Raw genomic sequence first — 21210 nt, 5'->3', positions numbered from 1 at the left:
GGGAGAGCAACCCTGTCCCAGGACCCGCCGCGAACACCAAATCTCACAGGCAGCGCCGGGCCACGGCAGGGGTGGAGCTACGGAGAAGGGGCGGGGCTTCAGCCGAGGCTCTGTTTCTCTTGAGACACTATGAATAAACTAACTATGCGGAATCGCAACATGAGGGTTCCATAGTGTAGTGGTTATCACGTCTGCTTTACACGCAGAAGGTCCTGGGTTCGAGCCCCAGTGGAACCAGGTCAAAAAGACCGCTGTTTTTAAACACACCTTTCTTATTAAGCCTGGATGAAAAGTAGGGACGAGGTTCTTTTCTTTCCCCATTAAAAATTTTTTAAAATTGTATTTTTCTACTGTTTGGCGTGTTTTTATCGCAGAAGCGTAATGACCGATACCCTCTCCTCCTATCCCCGCCGCCCTCGCCCGACCTGGGAAACAGCAGAGGTGGGGGGCCCGGCCGTGTCGTAGTCCCGAGGGCACACTCGCCCCACCCGGGTCCTACCCTTACCTCTCCTCGGGTGCTCCCGGGCGGCCTCGGGAAATCTGGCGCTCATTGGAACCAAGATCACTTGGCTCAGCCCTTTGCCTACAAACCCGAGCAGGACGGCCCCGCAAGCCTCCAACTAAAATATGGCAATACAGCAGCACTTTGATTGCAATTGAATTATTAAAAGTTTATTATTACCATTATTACTAAAGCTTTAACTTTTCATTAAACTTTAAAATACGGAGCAGAGAAAAAAATAGTCCTTTTCTTCGTAATACAGCAGCAGTAGGGTTTGTTGAATAGACTTCGTCTGTTTAATGAAGCCTCTAGCTTGTAGACACCCCCAAAATGCTGATTGAATGACTAAACATTCCTGTAGTTCCTTTTTGTTCCTGTATTGCTTTGGGAGGTTATTATTCTCTTTCTAATATTGGCCTTTTTCATCTTTGACAAGAGGAATGAAGTAAAGGTGTCTGGGACCCTGGGGGTTGAGGAGAGATAGGGGTAGCCAAGAATTTAAAAGGGAAGGGAAAACTCAGTATTTTTCTCTGCATTTTTCCACATAGTTTTGCTCATACAGTGTGTAAATTTGTATCCTTATCTAATTCAAGGGTATAACACGTGATTGTTATTATAATCACTTCATTAACTTTTTTTTAACCATCTTAACCATTTTTAAGTGTGTAGTTCAGAAATGCTAAGTATATTCACACTGTTTTGAGAAAGATTTCCAGAACTTTCTCATCTTGGAAAACTGAAACTCTGTATCCATTAAACAACTACTCTTTTCTCCAATCAACTTTATTCTTAATGGCTGTATAATAGTGGCTAATTATGTAAAGCACTATTCTAAGTATTTATACATATATCATTCCATTTAAGCTTCAAACTAACTCTATGAAGTAGGCATTATTATCACCATCTTACAGATGAGAAAATCGAGGCACGGAGACCTTAAGTAAATTTCCCAAGGTCACATAACAACTGGTTGAGCTGGGATTTGCATCCATTCTGGCTTGGGAATCTGTGCTCTTAACCCTGCCTGCTGCCCTGCCTGAACCCCCTAAGCTTGGCCATGTAGATTGTTTGCAGTATTTTGTTGTTATAAATAACAGCAATGTAAATATTTGTGTATAACTATCACCCCCCTTCCTGCCAAAATTAGTATTTAGCATTTTCCTGAGTGAATAGGTGTGATTTCTGGGAGGGGAATCCATGTCATTTTCATATAATTTGAGAATGTTAGTGCTTATTTGGCAGGAAATTGCTCAAGGTCACCCCTAGAAGATGATGGCAGAGAAAGGATTAAGACCTGGGTCTTCTGATTCTAGTTTCTATTTTCCTCCACTGCTTCCCTTACATTTAAAGATAGAATAAAGCCAATATCTTCCTTTGCTAAACCGACCTCAGTTGACATTAGATTCTTCTCTGAGACTTCCTTGTTGAGGCAGGTAACTATGTGGGTTAACTTAGCGGGGCTCAGCCAAAGCCCTAAGAACTAAATGGAATAAGATGCTTAATGAGGCCAGTGCTCAAGTTAAGCTCCTGTTCCAAAGGAAGCTCTCCACTTCGATAAGGAAGAGCAGCAGCCAAGGACAAGGGGAGAATGCCACGCAAGATAGAAGGCTTCTTGTTTTTACTTCTCTTTGGCTATGAAGGTATGTGCTATCAAACCATTAGCACTCATTAAATACTTAATAATACAATTGAATTAATCATATAGCTGATTAGTGGAAATGCAACTGGAATAATTATTATTCATGAGCAAGGCATGCTAATTAATTAATATGTGTTATTAATGAACAACAGTTGTCTTTGTGTGATGCGGTCCTCTTTGTCTCACCACTGGCTTTCTGGTTCCGTGAGGAGCCTTCAAAAATTCAAAGGGTGCTTAAAATGGGACAGAAAGCAGGGTCTCAGAAATTGTGGAAAATCGCTATAAATTGTAACAATTAATAAGAAAGTGTGGTGTATTCTTGAAGGTTTTTAGGCATCAAAGTTAGAGTGATTATAGAATTTAATCTTCCAAAGCAGGACACTATTGAGAGGGGAAGAAGATGCTATTAATAATTCTGCTGGGACAACAGGTGTAAACCAGGCCGGTCCCAGGCAAATCAGGATGTGAGGTCACCCTAGTTTAAATATGGATTAACATAACATACCAAATACCACTGGACACTAATAGAAATAATCCAACTGAGAGTAAGGAATCCCCAATGACTCCATACACTCAATCATTTTTTAATTTCTAAATATAGCCCCAGCAGGAGTGAAATGCTTAATAAATAAGGAGAAATTAAAGGCAAATCTCTAAAATGTCATCCAATTCAACTTTTAAATTCTCTCTCAATCTTTGAAATAATGTTCTTTCATGCCTCTCTCAACTCTTAAGAACCCATCAACTCAGAATTCCTTTTAAGGTTCATTCTGGACATCAGGAATTGGCTCTTTGTGTTCATTGTGTGTTTATGTGCATTACAGAAAATAAATAAAAAGGGCAGGAAGGAGGCGGCCTTTCCACTCTGCCCATGACCTTGTAGATAGACATGACGAAAATCACACAGAGTCAGAATTCCTGGTTTAAATCATTTCCTGCTCTACTCCTCTACTCTCTTATTATATTTTACTGGTAGAATACACACTTTCATGATTCCCCAATCACAACCTTTGTTATTTAGTCACAGTTCTCAATATTTAGAAAGACCTGGAAAAATATAACCCCAGGGTCATTTTGCAAACCTTCAAGATATATTTCTAAGTAGGGATCATTTTGACCAATTGTCTGTTTTTTTTTTTCCCCCTTGCAGTTAAGAGTCAGCAACTTGTCCCAGAAACTCTTAATACTTCAAGATGCTTTGAGGGGGGTTGTTGTTTTCCCTTTACTCCTTGTTCTTTCCTCAGCAAGAAAATCTAAACAAAGCTTTTTAAGACTGAGATCCCAATTCCCTTGGTTCTCAGACATCCACAGGGTTCCCCCTCAGATTTCTCTTATTCATGATTGGCAATGAGATTCATTAGTTCATTGATTCATTCAAGAATCCATTTATATCAGTTCAAGAATCTATTTCTGAGTTCCTGCTACGAGCCAAAAGTTGTGTAAGAACTTGACACATTGGGCAGAACTTTGCTTTCACCGTGCTGACTTGAACAACCCTGCCCTGTGGCCCCTAAACGGGAATAAGCCCTAGAAAAGGTTATCAGGCCACTTTTAAATGAGACCCACGCAGTCAAGGGATAACTAATAAAGACACGCTGTCACCAAGCACAGAGCACAGCACTCTTTCCTGTTCTATAGTTTATCAGTCTTTGTGCATGGCTGGGGGGCTCCAAAAATTTCCACGAAGAGCAGAGAATCCATCTGTGTGGGTGGAATGGAATGTGGTCCAGCAGGTAGGCTTGAGACACTTCTCTTACCCACCTAACCCAGGCCTTCCATCCTCACGGGGCATAATGGGAAAGCCGCCAGCCAAAACCAGCCAGCGTGGCTTGGCGACCTCTGTGTGCTCTACCCTGAGCTAGAGGGATAGACCAGGACACAGAGAAAAAATGCAGGACACAATTGCTGCACTTAATCAGCTTACAATCCAGATAGAGAAATAAGGCCAATGCATAGGGGAAAGATGTATTCTACACAACTGGCAACCTGAAGACAAAGGTTCTTTGTCTAATTTACTCTTTGCTCTTTCTGTTCCACAGTGGCAACGGCTCTTTATTAGAATGAAATAAGGTAGATGGATTGACTCCACTTATGCATTGGATGAAGGGTCATTTGGGAATACACAATCATAGTAAAGCACTACCTATGTCTTTTAACTGAGGCAGGCTTCTATTTATCTTGCATTGTACATTTTGGATTCAGAGCCGATGATGACTTTTAAAACATCCATCTTATTAAATTATATTGTTCCATTGCTTGGTCATGGCTATTATATAAAAACAAGCCAAAAAATCATCAAGTCTCATTTTGTTGTCCCTCTGCAAGTGTGTCAACCATCAGAGATAGCAGATTTTTTTTTTAAAGCAGCTTTATGGAGGTGTAATTTACATACCATTAAATTCACCCACATTAAAGTGTGCAATTCAGTGGTTTTTAGTATATTTACAGATTTGCAGAGCACACAATCTAATTTTAGAACATTTTTCGTCATCTCGGAAAGAAACCGGTAGACATTAATTACTCACTCCTAATTGCCCCCTCCCCGCATCCACTGGCAACTACTGATCTACTTTGTTTCTTATAGATTTGCCTTTTCCGGACATTTCATTCAAACAGAATCATACAACATATGGTCTTTTGTCTTTCACTTAGCATATGTTTTTGAGATTCATCCATGTTGAAGCATGTACAGATAACAGATTTACCCATGAATATGGTGTTGCCTAAAATAGTAACACTTTCACACAAGAAGCAATTTCCTTCTTTCTTCTTTGCCAGAGGGACATTATTACAGCCTGCTGTCTCTCCTGTGTCTTGTTCTTGTTTCTCAAGTAGATTGGAAGCTAGTTATAGACAGTTTTTTATCATTCATAATTTTATGCTTTCCTTCTCGGCTTCACCTGTTTCCATGCGAAGGAAAACTCCATATTTAGTGACAGCCAATCAAACCGCCTGAATAATCTTCCCTATTTCTAGTGCGTGTCTAATGTGCACTTTGCTTCCTGTGGTTGCAAGGTACATTTCAAGAAATAGGTATGCTTGAATTTTCTTGCTGCAGTAACAAGCCTAGGTAGTGGCCCTTTGAGCAAAAGGGCCGAATGGCTCCATCTTGCATAAATCTAAGATTGATGAGTGGCAGACGTCGCAGATTCTGGAAACCTGTAACGTGGAGGAATCGCCAAGACGATCTGAGTGGGGAGAAAAACAGGCAACCCCGTAACTGGAATATTTTCCTTTTTCCTTTAAAGTCTGACCTGTTTTCTTTCGCGCATTTCAGCATTGCTATTTTCTGGGATTAGAAGATGTAGTCAAACACGCTTCTTGCTTTTGTTCGCCAGCTTTCGGGTGATTAAACCGTTTCGGGGACGACAGCAGCCACGTTGCTGCTCCCTTGATGACAGCTTTTCCTGTAAAATGCTTCTTGTTCCTTCTCTCTGCTCATTTCCATAAGATCTGGTGCCTCAGAACCCTCAGCTGTCTACAGACAAACGCTTTCTGGGAAGAGGAGCTCGGGAGGGGAAAAACCGCCGGAAATCTGATGGAGCACAGGAGGTGGCTATGAAAATAGGCCTTCTTCATAGGTATCTTCCTCTCCACAGGTAGACGGGCGGAACCTCCCACCCTTTCCTCTTTGCCTTCTGCTCTGTTTCCGGAGAATTCGGAACCCCTCCGGGCCCACTCATGGACCCGGGTAAGGCAAAGGCCCTGAACGCCGTAATTGGAGGGGCCTCGCCTGAACTCTGGGTCTGCTCAGTTGCAGCTGCACAGACCGTCTTCAGTGCCAAGACGCGGCCTCTGGGCCAATTTGGTTTGGTTATTTAAGGCCACTCTGTGAGTGACCGACAAGCCTCTCCTTTGGTCCCCCCAAAAGAGTCTTGGCCCAATTGATATTGGCCTGACAGGGCCTGACTGCATTTCCGCCACCCCAGCTTTCTCGGAGGTGGAGTGGAAGCGAGTGCCTTCTGGATTAACAGCCCTAAAATCAACAAGATGCCAATTCCTCACCTACTTCACAGCTCTTGGGGAGCAGCTGTGGGACTGACGCTACGGCTTCAGGGTCACATTAACTGCGAGGAGCACAGCCTATCTGGGCTTTCCCCTGAGCTCCAGAACCATTTACTAGGATAAGAAATAGAGAAAGGAGAACAATCCTAGGAAGGATATAATGAGTTTAGTGTTTTAAAAAAAACTATTTACTTAAGTATAACATACATACATTTAAGTGTAATATATATATGGACGAGCACAAGTAAATGTACAGCTCAGTGAATTTTTACCACTAAACATACCCAAGTAACCAGCACTCGGATCAGGTAACAGAACTTTACCAACACCCCCAGACACCCTCCCTGGGCTTCCTCCTTGCTACTCCCTGCCCCAAGTGTGACCAAGACCCTAATATCTAGTGGGCATAGACTACTTCTGTCTATCTTTGTACATTTTAAGTGGATTCATACAGTATGTCCACTTTACCATATGACTTTCCACTATTTGACATTGTGAGGAGTGGCCATATTGTGGTGTGGAGTTGTAGGCTGTCCATTTTCATTGCAGTATAGTGTTCCACTGTGTGAGTTTACCACATGTATCCAATCTACTCTTGTTGCACACATGAATGATTCCAGTTTGGGGTTTTTACAAATATTGCTACTACAGATAATCTAGTACATGTTTTTGTTTGTTGGAGAACATTTGTATTCATTTCTAGTCGGTAAATACTTAGGAGTAGAATTGCTGGGTCATAGGGCACATCTATGTCCAGCTTTTGTATAAATGGCCAAAGAGTTTTTCAAAGAGGTTAGACCAACTTATATACTCCACAAGCAACAAATGAGAGTTCAGGTTGTTTCATGACCTGGCCAATACTTGGTTCGGTCCAGTTTTAGATAGTAAGAGACATCTACAGGGAGATATCCAGTAAGCCATTCAATGCATGTGTTGGGATCTGGGGTTTAGTAACATTTATGGTGGGGGGGGGGGCGGGGGTAGAGGAAACAGAGCTCTCGAGAAGGATTATTCAGAGTGGTGGGAAAAGAAACAGGTGAGCAGTGTGATGAATGCTAAAGGAAACTGGGAGGGACTGACAGCACCCTACACCACAGCTTGAAGATGTAAGGTCGGTCAATGTTGGGAGGAGTCCATTGGATGTGAAAGTGAGAGTCGTTGGTAACTTCCTTTGCCAGCACAGGGCTTGGCCTCCTACCCAGATGGTGCTCCTTAGCCTTCTTTGCTCCCTGAGAGGGTCACTTCTACCCATAGCAGGTAGGCCAAGGAGTCTCTAGGAATGAATCACCAGAGGATGAGGGCACAGGAGAGACAGTGGTTTGGTGATCACAGTTGAGCGGTGGCCCTGAACCTGCCCAGGCTGAAAGATATGCTCCCTCGCCTCCCCTTATAGCCTATGTCTAACCCAGCAGAGTACTCACCATGTGCATGGTCCAGTGTTCTGTGTTCTCCTGGGTTCTCAAGTTCCTTGTGGGCAGAGAGCAAGGCTTCCATTTCAGAAGGCCCAGGCTTTGGTGCAGGGCCAGGCACACAGTGGACACGCAAAGGTTGTGTGTGGAACAGGTACATAGGTATTATTTAAATAAAGGCACAATTTGAAAAAAAAAAAGCTTTATAATTCTGATGAAAAAGATGAGACCATTTCTTTACTCTCCAAAACAATCTGAAAGTTTTGGGTGGGTATCAGATTCAATTTTTAGATAGGAAAGGGGTTAAGGAGGGACTTTTATTTCTACCGTCTACACTCAGGTTTTAAGATTTATATAATAGATATGTGTTCCTTTTGTAATCAGAAATGAAGGCATCTGTTTTGTTGAAAATGGGAATTGGAGCTTTGGTGTATTAAGCCAGCACTGTCTAGTGGAACCTTCAGCAATGATGAGAATGTTCTGTATCTGTGCTGTCCGATATCATAGCCTCTAGCCACATGTGGCTATTAAGCACTTGAAATGTGGATAGTGTGACTGAGGAATTTGGATTTTTAATTTTAATAAATTTAAATTCAAATATCCATATGGGACTAGTGGCTACCTCATTGGACAGTGCAGCTTTAAACAATCAACTTATGCTAATACCTACAGACTCTTTCCCTATTAAATTGTGCATTCATTCTATTTATTCATACTTCTATAAAGATAGGTTATATGTAAAATTTTGCACATTTTCAATTTTCCCACATCACTCATATGGTATTTACACTTTGATTGTGGTTTGATATTTCCTGTACGTAATATACAACCCTAAAAATTTTTTTAAAACAATGTCTTAATTTTAAATCACCAGAATGCATCCCAGTGAGGGAACTGGGAATCAACTCCTAAGAGCACATTTAGCAGACAAACCATGATGATTATGATGGAAATTTAACAAGTAAAGGGGAAAACTCTCACTGACAATGTTAAGTGGAATAAGTCGTAAACCTACAACACTGTGTAGATAGGGTCTCGAGTGCATTCTATTTTTTTATTTTTAAATTTATTTATTTATTTATTCAGGCACAAGTCTCACTGAAATGTTGACAGTTATATTTATATACTGCATCCAAGATGTGGAATTAACTTTAGCTCATTAAGTGGATATTTCTTTTTTTTTAACTTTTAAAAAAATTTTATTTTTATTTTGGGGGGGAGGTAATTAGGTTTATTTATCTATTTATTTAATGGAGGCACTGGGGATTGAACCCAGGATCTTGTGCCCACTATGCATGTGCTCTACCACTGAGCTGTACCCTCCCCCACCTCAAGTGTATTCTTAAAAATTTGCAGAGAAAGAAAGACAGGAGAGATTTACAAGGAGATATTAACAGTGTTACCTTTGGTTATTAAAAAATACATAGGTGCTTTTTTTCTCTCTCTGCAACATTAACATATTTTCCAAAATTCTACAATGAACAAAAATAATCAACATCATCCTTGTCTTTCTGTTTAATTTTATGGTCCCTAGTTCCTCAGCAGCTGTGGATGTTTTTTTCCAGTACATACTTAGTTTGACTTCTGCCAGAAGGGGCTTTGTTAAGTTTGACATGACTATTTTCATTTCGCTCTTCCATGTAACGAATCATTTTGTTGAATTTCTCTTTCCTTTTTTAACTTAATTTTTCATCTCTTGTCCTTTCCCACAGCCACACTGGGATTATCGTCTACTGAGGTATGTTACAGTAAGAAGGCTGGAATTTATATGGATACCGTTTTTGAAGATTTTCCTAGCCAAACACAATATATAAGATTATCACTTTTTTAAAAGTGTAGTTTTAAAGGTATTTTTTTTCTGGTAGCGGCAATCGTACATTTTATCTGGAAAAGCTCCAAGACTGGTGTTTTAATGAAAGAAGGCAAGTAAAACAGGTCTTAAATCAGATGGCATAATCTTGAATCCAGCACCTTTTAAAACGGGATCCCCAGAGGGGACCTCCAGGAGATGTGAGGAGCTTAACCTCCGACTAAGGCTCCTCGAGCCCCTGAAGATAACTATTATGGGGTGGACACAGCCCTCTACATGGGTGTGTCTGTGAGATTTTTAGCTGGTCACCCAACATCTGTCTATCTAGACTCAAAGATGAGTGGCAACTGTGTGTGTTAAAGTGGATTCATTATTCAGTTGTGCTGGTGGAGTGTGAAAGCCACTGCAAACAACAGGAAACGAATGAGCAAGGTTTTTGAATGAAAGCTTTTCCGGTGGTGCTGACCCCAGGTGCCTTTAACTGTGACTTTTCTGACGCTTCTGCCCCTCTGGCTCCCTGCAGGATGAGGGCGAGGACCCCTGGTTCCACAGAGCGTGCAAGTGCGATTGCCAAGGAGGTGCCAATGCCCTGTGGTCTGTGGGCGCCACCCCCTTAGACTGCATACCAGGTGAGTGTCCCCTCTCCTTGGGGCACCAGATCCTTGGGGTATCCTTGGGAACACCCTGTTTCTCCTTTCTCTTTTCTCCCTGCTGAATTAAAGTCCCTGAAAGCCACACTCTGGGTTTTCTCCAGTTGGCCTCTAAGCTTCAGATCTCAATGGCCACTGCTCCAACAAACTGCACTGAAATTACTGTTCAGAACAGCTTCCTGGGTCTGGGTGAGATGGTAAGATGGCACCTAACTTTCAACAAAAGAAGAGCATAGGCTTTTGAGCCAGAAAGACCAGAGTTGGAATCCTGGCTGCATCATTTTTTAATTCTGGGATTCCCACCGTGGCCTTGTTCTGTCAAACGGAGGTAAGCCCCCTGTGCCCGGGTATTTATCACTCACCAAACCACCACCGGCTGCCCCACATTCCCAGCCCCCTCACAGTCAGGTGGCCTCACAGGGTTCCAGTCAAAGGGAGCAGGGTCTCCTTTCCCTGCTTGAGAAAGTGACTTCTTCAGCCTGGGGGCCGGGAAGGTTAAGTGGAACACAACCCCTGCCGACCCACAACAGGTGAATCACCTGAGTGAAAAATAAACCTGTTGTGCTCAGCCTCTGAAATTTCTGTGACAATTTGTTCTGCAGCATAATAGCCTTTCCTACTAATATGAATGCCTTCCTCTAAAGCAGGGGCCAGCAAACTTTGTCTGTAAAGGACCAGACAGTAAATATGTGTGGCCCTATGGGCCACAGGGTCCCCACACCTCAACTGGAAAGCAGCCAGACACAATTATGTAAATGCATGTATATAAATAAAACTTTATATACAAAAACAGTGACCGAGTCACATTTGGCCCAAGGGCCACAGTTTGCGGACCCTGCTCTAAGGAGTTGTTGTGAGGACTAAATCAGATGAAGCATTAAAGCATCTTGTCCTGTGTCTGGATAGTATCTGTAAAGGACCAGCTACAAACAGTAGCTCCTTTACCTCATGCCCCCTGTGAGCTCACACTGACCTTCAGAGGCTTGGGCGGCCCATCAAACGTCTGCAGTGCTCAGTATTCACCGCAGTGCACAGCCTCTTTCGCTGCAACTGTCCTTGACACCTCTTCCAGGGTTATGATGGTGCCAGGCCCCATCACTCACTTTACATAATCACCTAAGAATAGCTCCGGAGAGAGGTTTGTGTGTAGTATGTGAGCTTCTCTTCATTCCTTCACTGAATTGGTATTAAAATAGCAAATTGTGGGGCGGGGCAGAGAGGGGTAGTCTACAATGGCTTTTACTGCCTCTGTTTCCATATTTACTAAAGGGGTAGGAAGTGGTTTCTGGGCTAAGTCTTCTGGAAGGAAACAGTGGGGGCCTGGGAGAGAGGAAAGCAGTAAGTGCGGATGAGTTGGGTGGGCTTCTCCCCTGGGAGGACCTCCCACCTCAGTTCCACAGGAGCTCCTGCAGCCATTCTGTGCTGGGGTGATGGGCCCAGTAAAGACCAAAGCACTCTCCTTAAGAATCCATTTAGAATTCAACTCCACCCTCTTTCATCCTGTGCCTATTATGTGCCAGGAACTGATGGGGAGACAAAGCTGAACCACCGTCTCTACCCTGGAGGTGTTGACTGTTTAGTGGAAACAAACATACTCTTCACTAGAGATAGGAGACCTATTGGAATTCCAGTCCAAGGAAGCTCTTTCTAAGGAGAAATTGGAAGAGATTATTTATACGGATTGACCTCATTGACCCAATTACCTGTGCAGCTGAGGAGGGCTGTGTGTTTGAGTGTCAAGATGACCTGGGCTGCCCAGGCTGTCCCCCTCCAAATTGCCATGAACTTGAAGCTCTGAAATCAGAAATTCTTTTAGCTTAAGTGTTCTCCTCTCCCTGTTAGTGTTTTTTTGGTTTGGTTTGGTTTGAACAACACAGAATTCCCAGGAAAGAAAAAAACGCAACCTTAGTGTTAAATGGTTGACTCATTCATGTCAATTGGTTTTTCGATGAAAGACATGATTCAGGGCAGCAGAACTAATCACAACCTTCCAGAAATCACTTGCCCATCAGTGCCTCAGATCCTCATTGTAACGTCAAGAACGCTGCCTGGTTTCTCTCGCTTCGTAGCATGAGCGCTTCTACCAGAGCCCGCCTTAGGAGGGAAGAGCCTAGAAAGCACAGAAGCACAAGGAGGGTTGTTCAGAGCTGCTGGGAGGTGCTCACAGCTGCGCACTGGCTGTTACTGCCCGGGGGTCCCCCTCCACAGAGCAGAAGGTGACTGGCCAGGTGCATTATGGCCTCCTAATCTCTGGTTTAACGCTATTACACTAAAAGGTCTGTCTTTTCCACAGTTGAGACAAGATTACCTCATCATTCTGAGAGTGGGGAGTAGGGGAGGGGAGGTGTCAAAGTATAAGAAATCCAATGACTCAACGCTTTCTTATAGTCCAGATTTTATATTTCCACATTATATTCAAGTTTATTCTTCTATAAATATTCTGTATTCCACTATCTCATCATATAGACTCAAGTCTAATACATGTGCTTAAAAATAGTCATATCTCTCTTGTTAAGAATGGCCCTGAACTCTCTTTATGTTTCTTTAGATTAACATTCTTTATAAGCATGTCTGGCCTTCGGGCCAACACATTGAGAAATTATCTACTGAATAAGAACGGCTAGTATGTTAAGTGTGCATAGCCTGGATTAGTAGCACATTATGACTCTGCCTTTATCCATCTAATTATCAGATCATCGCTCAGAAAAGACAATTGTGCCACAGAAGATGCAGGCTTTTCCTTAAGAGTAAAATGAGTGTAAGGGGAGAGGGTATAGCTCAAGTGGTAGAGTGAATGCCTAGCATGCATGCTGTCCTGAGTTCAATCCTCAGTACCTCCTCAAGAATAAATAAATAAACCTAATTATCTCCCTCCACTAAAAAAATAAAGAGTAACATGTGTAGAAACAGGCTTCATAGTTTATAGTAACAAAACTCCATTGGGCAGAAAACATGGGAAGGACATATTCTTTGTGTGTGAAGAGGGTCCCTTTAATTCCTTCATCAACATTACTTATGTTGCTTAATACCAGTATTAACTGGTATATGTATACAACTCAAGAAGACATGAATATACTCTCACAAACTCACCCTATTACACCAGTATTAGCTGCTGCATTTTGGTTAGGCATGACAGGCTCGACACTACCAACACTGTTTCAAGTGATCCCAAAGCAACTTTACAGAGGCAGGGACTACTGTTGTGCCCATTTCACAGATGAGGAAACTGAGACCCAGAGAGGTTGAGCAGCTTGCCTAAACTCACGCAGACGGAGAAAAGAATCCAATCTCAGGTCGCATTGGCTCTAAACAGGCGTTCTTGAACTGAGCTGCCCATTACAGTCACCTGCAGCTTTGCCCCATGCTCTGGTCCTGCCCCAGACCAATAACATCTGAATCTCTGGGGGTATGGCCCAAATACCAGCACTTCTGTAACTGTCCAGGTGATGTCCTGGTTGAGATCCATCGCAGAATTTCTGCTTTGTGCCCTGGGCCAAACCACTGGATTTCTGGGTTAGCAGCTGAGGAGCTGGAGGTGCCAATGCCTGAGACAGGAGCACTGGACTGGGGGTGGGCTTAGTGCTTGGATGCTAAAGGGCTTCGTTTGGGACATATGCGTGTAAAGCCTCTTTGGATCACCCAGATGAAACTGGTCACCTGGAAATATTTAGGGGGCAGAGGGATGGAGCTTGGGGCCTGGGAGTCAGATCACTGGCTGCCTGATGCTGGCTGAAGCCATGGGGATGATGAGCTTATTGCCTTCCCTGGAGAGTGTGGGCAGGATCCATGTCTGGACAAACCCTCACAGGTCTTCAAGGCTATTGCCACTGGCCAGGTCCCTGCAATGTCACTCCAAACCGGGCTAACTGGGAAGAAGTAGGAAAAGACATGTGAGGGGAAAATAGAGAAAGAGCAAAATGCCAAGGATAAAGTGATCGGGAGAGGTGGCGATGGCTTTTCCTTTCCCTCTGCCTCCTCCCTCTGAGCTGTTGGCCTTGGAGCAAGAAAAGCAGGGTTCAGGATGGAGGGGCCTTAGAGACATCCATGATTAGAACTGAAGCGGCAACCAAGGCCCAAGTGAAACCCAGCTTTCCGATGCTTAGGTCTTGTCGCTCCTCCCAGTGGCACGGGCTAGACTTGTCTTCCAGGTCAGAGGGGAGTTGAGGAGGTAGAGGAGACCCCAAGGCCACAGGCATCAGGCCCACTGAACCCTCCAGCCAACAAAACGCCTTCCCCAGTAAGCCAAGGTTTCCTGGAAACTGCATTCTTAGCAAGCCCTCCCGATGATCTGGCCACACAAAGCATGGTGGAGTGGCCCAGAAAGCACTCCCCCCACTGAAGCTTCGGGTACTTGATAGACTACAAATGCCTCCCCTCGCCTCCAGTCCCACTAAGCTGCAGCTACTGGTGGGAGCTGGCCCTGTCCGGTGCCCTGGGCAGAAAGGCAGTTATTCACCCTGGCCAGAGGCCTGAAGCTGTCCTATCTTCCATCTCTGGGGTTAGGGCATGACTGTCCCTGCAGGCATTCTGGAGCCTCAGGATGGCATTCAAGCTTTTGCATGAGTCATTCAGCTTTACTGATTTTGAAAATTATCCTCCAGAAATACCTCAGCACTTGTTTTACTGATGAAGGTGATGATGCCCCAGTAGCTATGCTCAGCTTTTCACTCTGAACTCAAATTTCCACATGGAAAAAAGTAATATGATCTGTCTTACTTGAAGTTTCTCATTCACAATTGGAAAACCAGGAGAATGTATTTGCCTAAGTTTATCATTTGTTTTGTAAAGAAATTCAGCTAGAACCTGGGTTTGGTTATAAATTAGAGACCTCCTAAATAGTGGCTTGCTGAATTAGGAGTTTTGCTTTAGGGCATATGGTAAAAAGAATAGGGGTAAGGAGTTGCTTAAGGATATCAGGGCTGAGGTCTCTTGAGTTCTCTGGGTCCTACCCCCATGGTGCAAGATGGCTACTGTTGCACCAGCCATCAGGTCTTCCTTCTAAGCAACAAGAATAAAGAGGGGACAAGCAAAACCTGATCAGAAATCCCCAGCAGACATCCTCTTATATCTCACGGGTCAGAAACTGCGTCACACGGTCAATTCTAACTGCAAAGGCAGTTGGGAAACTGACTACATTGTGGCACCCAACAAAACTTGGGTTCTTTAGTCAAAAAGAACGGGAGAAGGGATACTGGGTTGCCAATTGGCCGTCTCTGACCAGGTAACTCAACACTAAATGTGAGGGGAAATTTATGAGAAGCAGCAGACAATTAACAGAAGAACCAACTTCGACTATTGTTATTTGGAAAAAAGCAGTTCATCAGTTCTTTTTTCAACAGTCACTTAGGCGCATTTCACCACGCGCCCCAACTTTTTTTTTTATTAGACTAGTGAAAGAACCTCAATTTACAAGTGGGAAGTCAGTCTTAATATATAATTGCCCTTCTTGCCTCTCACCATTGTTTTGTTCCTATAATTGGCATCATACGCTGCCTGAGGACAATTAAGGACCCTGATGTCATCAAGTGGGATGGCTAATCTGTGTTAATGAGGAAAATAAAGCGTATGGAATTTAAATATATTTTGCCGCAAACCTCTTGGTTTTTAAGTTTCTAAGTTTGTGGAGGAGGTAAAGTATTTCTCAGAATTCCCCGCCCCCACCCCCTCACCTCCAATGAGGTTGCCATAGAACTACTTCCCTCTGCTTTTGTGGATGCTGTGAGTCTCTATGGCAATCCCTTTACTTCATCTTCACTTTCTTCTCACAAGAGCAGTGAATAAGATGAAGACCCAGTTCTGCCTATTGTGAACGGCGTTGACAAGTAAAACATCCTCCACCTTCCAAAGTGCGAAGGAGAGGGTCTCATCTGTCCCTTCAGTCATGTCGTGTTTGTTGAGTCTTGCTATGTGATGGAGTGTTTTAATGTGCATTGTTTTTCCTTTCCCAGAATGCCCATATCATAAGCCCCTGGGTTTCGAGTCAGGAGAGGTTACACCAGACCAGATCACCTGCTCCAACCTGGAGCAGTACGTGGGCTGGTATTCCTCGTGGACCGCCAACAAGGCTCGGCTCAACAGTCAAGGCTTTGGGTAAGCAGTGTAGGCAGCTCGGTGATTTTTTTTTCATGTAATTTGAAAGAGTAGGTCTCTGTAATAAATAAATGACACAGAATGCTTTTATTTATTCAACAATATTAACTGAGTGCCTTCCACGTGCCAAGGACTGTGGATACAACAGTGAACACAGTGGATGGGCTCCTCACCTTCAAGAAGCACACAGTTTAGAGGGGGTACTCTAAGCACGTTGTCACACAACTGGTCAGCTGGTAAATGTGATGAGTGCTATGGAGGAGATGAAAAAAGAAAGACCTAGTCCGTTGGAAGCACCAAGGAAGGCTTTCTAAGGAAAGGATATTTCACCTGAGAATTTCAGTTGGCCAGGTGGGAAGTTTGGGGTGGGGGTAGGCACAGGATGCAGCAGGTGCAAAGGCCCTGAGTTGGGAAGATCCCTCAAGCACATGGATGAGCACTGTAAAGGCCAGCAAGGTTATAGCACAGGTGAGAGAAGGCTGGAGAGGTAGGCAGAAGTCAGATGGTGCAGGGCCATAAGTCATCTTAAGGATTGTGGTCCTTATTTTAGGGATAATGGGAAGACCTTGACTGTGCATTAGTTAGAATACAGGTTTGTGCTGCTGTAACAAAGAGCCCCAAAATACAGAGACTTAATCAACGTGGAAGTGATTAGGCAGTCTAGGGTTGTTATGGCAGCTGGATGGTACTAGGGACCCAGACTCTTTCACTTTGCTGTTCTCTTATCCTTAACATGAAGTTTCCATCTTGGGGTCCAAGATGGCTGCTCTAGCTTCCACTATCACATCCATGTTCCCATCAGTAGGGAGAAAAGAAATGCAGAGTGTGTACACTTTTCCTTTAAGGATACATATATAATCCTACTGGCCACTTCTGCCCACATCTCATTGATCAGAATTTGGTTAAAGTGTCCCACTGAGCTGCAAGGGAAACTGGGAAATGTGATCTCAACTGGGTGACCACCTGCCCAGAGAAAACTCAGGAGTTCTATTACAAAAGGAAGATGTGAAGAGGTTACTGGGAGACAAGTAGCAGGCTCGACCAGAGCAAGATTTGAAGTTGAGGAGTATCACAATCAGATATGTGTTTTGAGTAAAATCTTCTGGTTCTTGTGGGAAGAGCTGTTTAGTGTGGAGTAGGGGTGGGGGGTAAGGGCAAGGAGGGTCACCGGGTTGACGAGTTAAGTAAACTACAACAGCAGTCCAGGCAAGAACTGAGGGTGACATGGTTTAGAGTGGTGACAGGGAAATGGAGAGAAGTAAATGAGAAACATCTGGAGATGGAGCCAATAGATAGACTGGATGTTGAGGTGACAGAGGAAGAGGTAGCATTCAGAGAGATGAACATTGGAAGTAGGGTTGGGGTGAGGAGAATTAGGAGCTCTTTTTAGACATATTTTATGGGAGATGCTGTATGGCACCCAGGAGAAGTTGTCTAGCTAGCAACTGATTTCTCAGGATTTGGAATTTAGAAAAGGTCTGGGATGGACGCAAAAAGTCACGAGCCACCCAAGGAGCAAGTCCAGAACTAGAAGAGAAGGCAGCCAAGGGTTGAGTCCCGAGAAGCTAATTAACACACACACACACACACACACACACACACACACAGTACACACATAAACTATAGGTTTCCACAACTTACAAGGGATATAAGTAAACAATAAATCAGTTCCTTTAGTGGTTGCTTGGCTTTACAATTGTGAAAAGCCCTTCCAGAGCCACTTGGTTCAGTGTTCTGCACGTGGTAGGCAGTCTCTGAAAGCCATGGATGACAGCACCCAAGGAGACGCAAATAGGTCTGAAGAGAGTGAAATTAAAGGAAAATAAATTTATAGAGAAAGAACACCAGGAGAAACTCATGAAAAGGGAAGGGGGCCGGCAAGTGCAATAACTAAGCACTCCCACGTTTTGAAGAAAGACATGCTCAACCACACCCCAAAGGTGATTTCAGCTACACTTGAAGGCATTTCTTTGACAAATTAGTTGAATCTGGCAATTTTCCCTTGGGCAGTGGAGGTGCAGGGAGAGAGAGAATGATGCAAGTATCACTTTTTGGAGACAAGCCTCCAGGTGTTTAAGCAATAGGAGCTCAGGCTGCCCGAGCCTTGCAGGGGCTCTTCAGGTGCTGACAGCCCCTCAAAAGACACACCTGCTGGTTCTTTGGAGGCGCCCAAGGGGAAAGGCTCCTGCTCATTCGCTGTGTCACCCGCAGGTGCGCCTGGCTCTCCAAGTTCCAGGACAGCAACCAGTGGTTACAGATAGATCTGAAGGAGGTCAAGGTGATTTCGGGGATCCTCACCCAGGGGCGCTGTGACATCGATGAGTGGATGACCAAGTACAGCGTGCAGTACAGGACCGATGAGAGCCTGAACTGGATTTACTATAAAGACCAGACCGGAAACAACCGGGTAAGTCGGCCTTACCCTTAAATCACTTTCAGCTCTCCCCACCACCCTACCCACTGCTTGGGAACGCCCCTTCCACTCCTGTCCCGGTGTTGCTGTCAGTGCCAGAACACTGACCGCAGGGTATGGTAAGTCACTGGTGCTTCTTCCCAACACCGTCTGCCCTCTGACCAGGAGGCACAGGTCTTTTCTTGAATCCCGAGTGCTTAGCAGTTTGAGAATGAATGCCACTTATGTGTGCAAATCTTTGTCTGAATTCACCCATCAGCTGAGAGTTGAATAATCAAGACTGGTCATTTGGATTACTCTGAATTCACTGGACTTTGAACACTTTGCTGCATGGATCTGACCTGATCTACTACTGATGCGGCCAGGTCCTTGTCCTTTTCCATAGATGTGGCCTCTCCTTACTATTGACTGAGACCAACAAGTTAGCCACTAAACTGTGTGAACAGTTAAAAGGATTCCAGCAGAGCCGACAGAGTCACTTAACCTTTGAGCAACTTTATATCCTGATCTCTGAGGGCTGAGGCTCAAGTCTTGTTCATCATAGACTGAACACAGTAGGCTCTGGATTTTATATTTTGTATATATATACACACAAATATATTATATATACACATACATATGTATACATATAAAATATATAATCAATATTATATATATGTACATATGTCTGAGAGTGAGAACTTCCCTTCGGTAACTGGGACATTTCATCACGTTAAGTAGACATGTGCAGCTCAACATCAGAAGGCTCTGTACTCTCTGATGACAATCTGTACAGCAAGACATTCATGAGTTGAGATTTCAAGGAGTTTGAACACAATAGGAAAAACCATCTTGATACTTGGACATTTTATTTCATTTTCATTCCTATCTGTTGGCTTTTCAAAAAGATATATGAGAATTCTTTTTCAAGCCCTGTCTGTTTCTGAAGGTCTTTACAGTCCCTTCCAAAGAAGCACTCGACTCTGACAGTTGTATGATCTGAAGAAGCCTGTTCGATCCTCCCTCTTCACTTCGCTCCTGACTTGAATAGGATCAAGGGCAAACAGCTGAGAGAAAGGGATGCAGGGTGTTGGTATTGGGAAGAAAGGCAAGGTCATGGCAGCTCTTGTTTTGTGGATGGATGAGGTCAATGTGGCAGCCAGATTTTTTCAGGAGATACTCCCAGAAGGAAATGAAATGTTCTGGTGTCATTCAGCAGAGCACTAAGACTCTGGAAAGAGTGCAAAGAATGGCTCCTTTGAAAATATAGCCAAATATCCACTGTACCTTATGTTACAGCCACTGCATCATGGTATGTTACATCCCCGAAAACAGGAAGCAAAGCCTTTTTCTACTTTGGGCACTGCCCTCCCACTTCCAGAATCTTCTCTCTAGTTTTTATGTCTTTTTCTCTTTATAAAACATTTTCCAAGTCTAAAAAGTACTTGCCATTTGTATCGATGTAGACACAGACAGTTAAACTTTGGCTCACAACTTCAGAGCCAGCTCACAAGTTTTCACTCAAGGCCCACTTTGGATACCTTTGGAACATGGGAACATTCCTCTTTTAACTGTCATGTGGTCCTTTTCAAAACTCTTGTCAAAATTCAAATGATTACATCACAAAACTGGTGATAAGAATCAAGAGGCATCTTCTATCAGCGCCACCCAATAGAACTTTCTGCAATGAAGGAAATGTTATTGTCTGCAGTGTCCAATATGGCAGACACCCATCACAGGATTGAACCATGGATACTGTGACTGAGGAAGTGAATTGTTATCTAATTTTAATTTATTTAAATTGATGCTCAGAGCATGTAGGTGTTGCCAATCATTCAAGGTCAGGTTTTTGGGGGGGGTCATCAGCAAATTTGCTACCCTTTAAGCACTGAGATTTTCCTTAGTCAAAAGTTGGGGCCAACTCCAGACAGGAATCCGTCTTCCTTTTCTCTCTCCTGCTGTGATGGTGACAGGATTTCCTCCCTCTCTTTAGGTTTTCTATGGAAACTCAGACCGAACCTCCACAGTCCAGAACTTGCTGCGACCCCCCATCATTTCCCGATTCATCCGGCTCATCCCGCTGGGCTGGCACGTCCGCATCGCCATCCGGATGGAGTTGCTGGAGTGCGTCAGCAAGTGTACCTGATGCCTGCCCCAACTCGTTGCCTGCCTGGGTTCCAGCAGGGGAGGGTGTAGGGCTGCCCCCAGGGGAACGCTGACCTATCACTGTGACCAACAGGGCTGTATCTTACAGGCTGTCTTCAATGCAGAGCTGGGCAGAGAATACTTCTTTTTTAAGATATAGTTTCTAATTTCAGTGAAAGAAAAAGAAAATGAACTTATTCCACACTCAGGGCCAAAGAAAATAAGAACAAAGAAAATGTCCCTAAAAGAAATTTTCAAGCAAAAGCCTAAGGAGCAGGTCTAATTTGCTGCTCTCAGTTTTTCTAGTTTTTTGGTCTCAGTGACTCTGTGAAAGGTGCAGTCCCAGGGGAATGCAAAGCAGCTCTGATAATTTGAAAATTCTTCCGCTTTACCACGTTCAAAACAGGAACAGACAGTTTCATAAAGCATTGCTTTGAACGCAAAGGGGGAGCGAGCGTGTGATTTCTTCAAGCGTAGTTAAGCTTGTCTTCATTATATCATGGCCTTTTAGGACTTCAGAGCACTGGGTAGGCAGAGTGAAAGGTTTTGGGGTGACTGGGTGGAGCAG

General features: G+C 43.8%; 2 protein-coding genes and 1 non-coding gene across 5 annotated transcripts in view; 2 read left to right on the top strand and 1 right to left on the bottom strand.

The window, feature by feature from the left end:
• Positions 1 to 164: 164 nt before the first annotated feature.
• On the top strand, positions 165 to 237 carry TRNAV-UAC (transfer RNA valine (anticodon UAC)). The gene has a single exon. It is a non-coding gene; the product is annotated as a tRNA-Val (tRNA).
• A 1853-nt stretch (positions 238 to 2090) lies between these two features.
• On the top strand, positions 2091 to 20672 carry RS1 (retinoschisin 1). Its single transcript, XM_006217712.4, has 6 exons — positions 2091 to 2142; positions 9268 to 9293; positions 9889 to 9994; positions 15964 to 16105; positions 18317 to 18512; positions 20491 to 20672. The coding sequence occupies exons 1-6, from the start codon at positions 2091 to 2093 to the stop codon at positions 20641 to 20643; spliced, it is 675 nt and encodes a 224-aa protein (XP_006217774.1). The 3' UTR covers positions 20644 to 20672.
• CDKL5 (cyclin dependent kinase like 5) overlaps positions 11921 to 21210 on the bottom strand; it is a 198244-nt gene continuing 188954 nt past the window's right edge. For all 3 annotated transcript variants that reach the window (XM_072956087.1, XM_072956089.1, XM_072956088.1), the window contains one exon: positions 11921 to 12125. In XM_072956087.1, the coding sequence (XP_072812188.1) occupies positions 12040 to 12125 (86 nt within the window). In that variant the 3' untranslated portion in view covers positions 11921 to 12039. The remainder of the gene's footprint in view (positions 12126 to 21210) is intronic.

This window comes from Vicugna pacos, chromosome X (genome assembly GCF_048564905.1).
Source record: "Vicugna pacos chromosome X, VicPac4, whole genome shotgun sequence".
Lineage (NCBI taxonomy): Eukaryota > Metazoa > Chordata > Mammalia > Artiodactyla > Camelidae > Vicugna > Vicugna pacos.
This window is presented reverse-complemented; position numbering and strand designations above follow the sequence as displayed.